This window comes from Varroa jacobsoni, unplaced genomic scaffold (assembly GCF_002532875.2).
Source record: "Varroa jacobsoni isolate VJ856 unplaced genomic scaffold, vjacob_1.0 scaffold_1000, whole genome shotgun sequence".
Taxonomy (NCBI): Eukaryota; Metazoa; Arthropoda; class Arachnida; order Mesostigmata; family Varroidae; genus Varroa; species Varroa jacobsoni.
The window spans coordinates 75,867-82,519 of NW_019213902.1; the positions used below are offsets into that span (position 1 = coordinate 75,867).

At 40.7% G+C, this 6,653-nt stretch overlaps 1 protein-coding gene across 1 annotated transcript in view; it reads left to right on the forward strand.

The window, feature by feature from the left end:
* LOC111265719 (uncharacterized) overlaps nt 1-6,653 on the forward strand; it is a gene marked incomplete at its 5' end in the record, with an annotated part of 52,022 nt that overhangs the window by 36,238 nt on the left and 9,131 nt on the right. Inside the window, 5 exons of the mRNA XM_086970609.1 lie at nt 1,176-1,460; nt 1,703-1,804; nt 3,963-4,208; nt 4,531-4,720; nt 5,137-6,101. Of these exons, the coding sequence (XP_086826735.1) occupies nt 1,176-1,460; nt 1,703-1,804; nt 3,963-4,208; nt 4,531-4,720; nt 5,137-6,101 (1,788 nt within the window). The remainder of the gene's footprint in view (nt 1-1,175; nt 1,461-1,702; nt 1,805-3,962; nt 4,209-4,530; nt 4,721-5,136; nt 6,102-6,653) is intronic.

Sequence of the window (6,653 nt, forward strand, 5' to 3'; positions counted from 1 at the left end):
AAGAAATGACTAGCACGATACACCTTTTGTTTGATGCCGGCTTGTCTGTGAAAAAATCTGTTTCTATGTGACCAGCTCTGGACGTCCAGGATTAAAGTCTCCGTAAAATCTACCGCGTCGCATAGTATTATCGCGTTTTCATCAAATGACTACTCTTAAAGATGTGGCAGTATATTTTAAATCATACTAATAATAATGCAGTCTTGATCTTTGACATCCGACCTAGTCGGGTCTAGTTCCGGGAAATATGGACATTTACCTGACTTGTCGACAGCGCTGGCATGCCAGTTGGCTTCGGTTTCGATAAGGTATAATTTTTCCATTAAACTAATGCCTGTATAAGAGAAAACATGATTTGTACAATTTCAGTTGTGAACATTTCGCATCAGTGGGAGCTAGACTTCTACAATATCTTCGCTGGCATTTCTTTTACAGACGATATCACTGAATAGTGAATGTGCAGATAGATATCTAACTCTTTTTTGTTCTGTTCTGCATAAACATAGATAGAATTAGAAATAGAGTCCCAGTAGTACAACAGCATAATGGACAACCGTTATTAAATAAAGAAACAGTAAAGGACATACGTTGATACGTCAGAATCACGCCTTATGCCCGTCAAGTACTACTTGGATTGTTTGTATTCGGTGAAATTTACAACCAAAAGTCGAAAGCAATACGCAGCTAGTTGATAGACGTAGAAAAAATTCTAAGGTCGCCGAAGGTACCTAACACGTGGGAAAGGCGTGAACACGTATCAGATGTGTTTTTCATTCACGCCTATTATGGCTGTAACAATAATAGTATCGTTCTGGGATAATTTCGACGCTGGAAAGGTATTATTTTTTTCATAGAGCACAAGAAAAACGTTTAATGTCGAAAAGAAAGGCACTATAGTATTGGAAATAGCATAGTAACTTCGCTAACAAAACATATATATATATATATATATATATGAATTCGCTTACAGTCATCTTGAAGAAGCGCACAAGAAGACGATGCCTGATCGATTTCGGCTCTGCTCATGGTATTTTCTCATTGCGTGATGTGCCATATTTTGCATGTTATCTGTTTCGTTGTTTCTGCATGCGGCAAACGTGTCACAGGCTTAGCTAGAATAGATTTACTATATGAGGTAAGTGTTTTGATTCGACTTTTCATCATAATATTTCTAGGACGCAGAGAGCCCTTCGGTGTCTTCAAATGAGACCTGGGATGAGCCAAAGAGCAAACAGCCCCGTTTGGATCTCACTCTGATTTTGCCTCCCGATATCGAACATCATATCATTGAAAGCCATCAAAGGGAGTATAGATCAACGAAACTATCGACCATTGAGAACCTTGGGGCTAACCAGATCAACATGTCAGTCAGCGCTCCTAAAATGGACAACATTAGTGTGGCACAAAACAAGCAAATGCAGCATTCTAAAAAACACAAACAATCTCATCCTCAGCAAGTGGTAAGTTCTAATATGCTATTTACGAAGAGTCGATAAGTTTACAGATATATTCTATATACTTATTCCTACCTGCCTCGTTCATGTAGACACGTGCGTTTTTTTCACTTGGTAAATTGATTTGTGAAGGCTGATCAATGATCAGAGATTAAACCCGCTTGAATTAAGCCTGAATGTCATACAAATGAGCGTGTAAAATAGTCACAATTGGAGTCGATTATGATTCCACTATGTATCTTGTGCAGGCAATGGCATTGGCTGTAGGTGCGGTTAGTCATCCGGAAGCAGGAAGCCACAGTCCACAGACAAAACTCAACAACAGGCCACCATCCGGCAACTACGAAGGGGTTCGTATTAAGCGTAATTCATTACGAACTCCCACGGTAATAGAGAGGTTTTTGTCTGAAATCGAAAATATAGAAGAACTTTAATTACTTACTTTAATTAATAATCAATCGTCTTTTTTTAGGACGTCTTATAGGATGAAGTCACTTCTTGTCTGTCGTGTATATTAAGGGTAAACATTGAGAGTAAACTGCAGTCATTAAGTTGAACACGAAGCGAGTCTTGAAAGGTGCATGGCGGTCCGTAATCAGCGTAATTCAGTTAATGTGTCCACACCGCTGTGTCGTCTGTTGTCGCTTGTGGGCCAATTGAACGTTTCGTCTCTGGGTTTCAAAGAAGGACGCTGTCGCTGAATTTTAATATGTTTATTACTCTCGTGTCGTGTCGTGTCGAGCCGCATCTGGCCGAAACAGAAACAATTCAAACATTACTTCGTTCAAGCTCCGAACGATGGCGCCACTGAATGCTATCATTGACCATTAAGACCTTTATCCGACTAGCATGAGCTGCTTTTACGAGAGGCACAACTCTGTGTGTTCCGGTGGCGTTGCCGAAACCGTCAGCTGCGCTACGATTTTTCTTAGCATTGTCCACATCTTCGATATCTAAAGTTCTCGTTAACGTTTGTTACTTGCAGCAATTCGAACGTATAACTTTTCGGCTGCTTGAAAGAAGTACAATGCATGTCAAGCTAAATCTAGACATTATACTAACAATATGCAAGACAATATATAGCATATCGCGAGTTAGGTCCTAGTAGATTAGCGGTCTCGAAATTCCGACAAATCCTATTGCTTACACTTTTCAACCGCATGCTGGGCGCTTACGGCACCGGCTTTCAAACGACGGGATCTAAATAGATCACTTGTCAGCGATCGTAAAAACAAAAGTATAATGCACGTATCGTGTGTAAATTTATGGCCATCTTAGCAGTGATCTCACGTAGTGTCTGTTGCAGATTCGCCTTCAGATCACGTCTTCATATTAGCCGAAGCTAAATGCAGTCGCATTGGCCTTCAATACGTTGTTCAACTTATTTATAAAAAAAAAAAAAACCCTCATCCTTATACCAGCCTACAGAATTTCAATATTTTCATCTCATGTAACTCTAACTGGAACTTGAATTCCTATAGAAAGGAAACACATTCATATAGACACTTATCGACACCTTATGGTCTATCTGGTACCCATTATACCTTTACTAGAGTGCCCTTGATTTGTTGGCCTAGAAGAACCCACTAAAATATACTTGACCCCATAAATCATCGCTATTTGCAAATCCTCCCTGGAACTAAATGACGAACAAGTGGCCTTGAGGCGTTTTGCCCCTTTTCGAATTTCGGTTAGCTATATTTAGTGATTATAGCGGTTCGATTGTGCATAACAGTAAAGACATTGACAACGCAATCCCTTTAGGGCGACTCCCGCCAGTGGACTTTGCGGTAATCATTCTTGGCAGTGATCTCGTACAAGTCCGCCTTTCACAACGGTTGTTGGAAAACTGGTGGCTTAACTAGCGGTTGTACTTGCATTTGGTAAGTCAAAGGTCAGCAAAGACCAGCTTAGGGATGCGGTATATGGGTTGTGTATTATGTTGCCATTACGTAGCCGTCTGAGCTGTGTCCAACCCCGGTAGCATATATCGTATGATCAATAGAAACGGTACCCAGATTTTCACCGTTCTCACTTCAGCCATAAATTGTGTAACCTTCGTGCCCTAGCAACAATTACTAGAGTTTAGCAGTGTGATTCAGGTTTAAAGTAACGCTCCAAGACTCATTGTTTGCTATAATTTTGGTATACGCCCGAGACTTCAGGCAAACCTGTCGCTGCATGGATTTGCAGTGAGTTGTTTAGCAGTACATGAATCATAGATTAGATATTTTCTCTTAATTTAAAGTGATCTGCCTCATGATTAAATATTTCCAAATATTTGGATTATGTTTTGCATTTGCAATCGCTACCCATATTGAGTTAGTAAATCTTTTTTGTCACTACATACATTTTAGAGACGTAAAAAATAATTTTTCAAAAATAAAAGTAAAAAATAATTTTTTGCTCTGCAAACTGTTTCCTGTTAGCTTTGATCTACTATACAGCATATGTCGGTAGATTTATCAGTCTGTAGTTGAGTGGTGTACCCCATCTTACTATCCACAGGGGCAAGATGTGGGATACAGCTCCGAAAGCTCAACACAACTTTCAGCCGAAGACAAAGCCGGTCCGGATGAGCTGATGCGTTTCTATCCATTTGGGACTGTCAATGGGTCTGCTGATACAACACCCGAGAGTCCAGAAATGCCTTCAAGAGATTCTGGACTTTCCGGAGGCGGATCACCTCGCAAATATTTTCCTCTGTCCGCAAAATGCTCGCCCATTGATGACATTGATCCCGATGACGATCAGGTAAAAGTTGTCCCATAAACTGAAATGTTTGCTATATTGATAGTAGTACTTTCGCTGTAACAGCTTAGTTAACATAAACAGTAGTGATTTGTTTCACAGGATGTTCATCGTGAGAAATGAAAAATACCGTACATACAAAAAAAAGTTGTTACTTGCCGTTTTCCGTTTAACTTATTATTACTTGGGGGCTTCTAGCCCTTATGAAAAATATTATTCGTACCATGCCTTTTATTCGAATATGCTGTACGTGTGCTCAGTATACAAGTTCTGATGTGTCCCTCAGATCAATTAGAATTTGCATGCATTTGGATTTGTCTTGCAGGTACTGAAGGACGTTCTAGATGAGGATTACGTTGCTAGTTCAACTATGCGTCTTTCTGGGTCCGCTCAGGAGTTCTACACATTGACTTCGACGGCGCTGGACAGCGACGCTGAAAATGTTGCTCGCCACGATGATTCCCAGAAGCAGCTGCAGGAACAGCTTTTAGAGGAAACGCTCACACCAGAAAAAGGTAATTTAATTTAAGTGAATCACGTGTAGTTTAAACATTAGCTCAATGCTAGAAAACCACGGGACTCCCGGTTCTAATCTCGCAAGTGCATACAAATCGATGCAGTCTTGTGTCTGTAGAACACTGCTATTAATTGTAATATCAATAATTCCATGGTATACGCGGATTCTGGAGGTCTCTGCTTTTAGCTTCATTTTTTTTCCTAAAAAAATATAAACTAGACAATTAGTTTACAATTTGGACAATGACGATCATTTTAAATATATACGAAACTAGGATGCACAGTTGGATATATAAGAATGAGAAAGTTAATACATATTTTTGTTTTTTTAAAGCCATAATATTAAGAGGTTACCTGTTGATATCACGATTGCATTGTGTGTAACGCTTTTGCTCCTGTTCATTAAATTTTTAAGATCCGTCGTCAGAGGTCGATCGACCCAGTGAGAATCAACTGGGTCATTCAGTCACCATCGACGACCAGGTAGTGCAGTTGCGTCGAAAACCATCGGCTTCACGCCATTTTGCCCCTCTTGATTTCGGTAACTCGACGACTTCTATTGATAACGGTAGCGGCAAAGTCAACCGAGTTCAGGAGTGGTTGCAAAGCTGTGAGGTACGCGCGGCCGAACAGAAGATCACTGAAGAGCTAGCCGCAGAAGACCAGGACCAGCCGGACAACAGCCTTGATAGGACGGAGCAGGATTCATGCGATGCAAGCGGAGAACTCACAAACGAAAGCAGCTCATCATCATCATCATCATCATCATCTTCTGATAGCGAGAACGAAACGGGTGGAGATGCTGACGAACGGCTGAAATCTACGACGACCCTAAATGCTGGCTCAGTGGAGACACTAGCCACTGTAGCAGCAGCAACTACACCGACGGATTCGGAAGCACCGTCCAAAGTAGTCAATCTGCGGAGCGGCAAGAAACGCCGCTCCAGAGATAGACCCTGGAGTGTAACCGAAATGCCACAGACGGCAATCACTACAGCTGTACAACTGCCAACAAGCATGTCGCGCTCGTTTACTGCTGCGACCAGCAGTGGCACGTGCATGACACAGTCAACCTTGATGTCGACGTCACCGACTGGCTGTCTTATCGAAGCAGCAACCGAACGTCGAAGGCACAGCCGCGCCTCAAAGACGAAGACAGGCTCGAATGCCTCATCCGGATCAGACTCGGAGGTAAGCGGTGATGGGACTGGAGTAAGTGCGAAACGTAACTCGTCGACAACCTCACTAATTAACCTATGTGAGCCGGCTAAGGACAAGGCTACTCCTGTCCGCCGGCGAAGGTTAGGATCCAAAGCGCTATCAAAGTCCAATCTCGCTTCCAATCGGAGCAGCCACTCGAGCGCCAACGATAATATGCAGGTAAGAATAAGAACTTTTACAGAAGAAGTTAAACTAAAATGATCATTAATATAATTTCTCAAGAATATTCTTCGTTCAAGCTTCGAATACAATAGATCGTACATATATGTATCATAATGGAGAAAGTTAATGAATTAAAAATTTAACATTTTTATATGCCTTAAAGCTACTAAAATGTTGCTTAGCCTAACGGCATTCGCTAGAGTAAATACAGAACCCATTCAATATAAGGATCAAAGGCGCCTGATGTGTGCCGGCTCTCTCTCGCTCTCTCTCTCTCTCTATCTATATCTATCTATCTATCTATATCTATCTATCTATCTATCTATATCTAATCTATCTATCTATCTATCTATCTATCTATCTATCTATCTATCTATCTATCTATCTATCTATCTATCTATCTATCTATCTATCTATCTATCTATCTATCTATCTATATCTATCTATCTATATCTATCTATCTATATCTATCTATCTATCTATCTATCTATCTATCTATCTATCTATCTATCTATATCTATCTATCTATATCTATCTATCTATATCTAT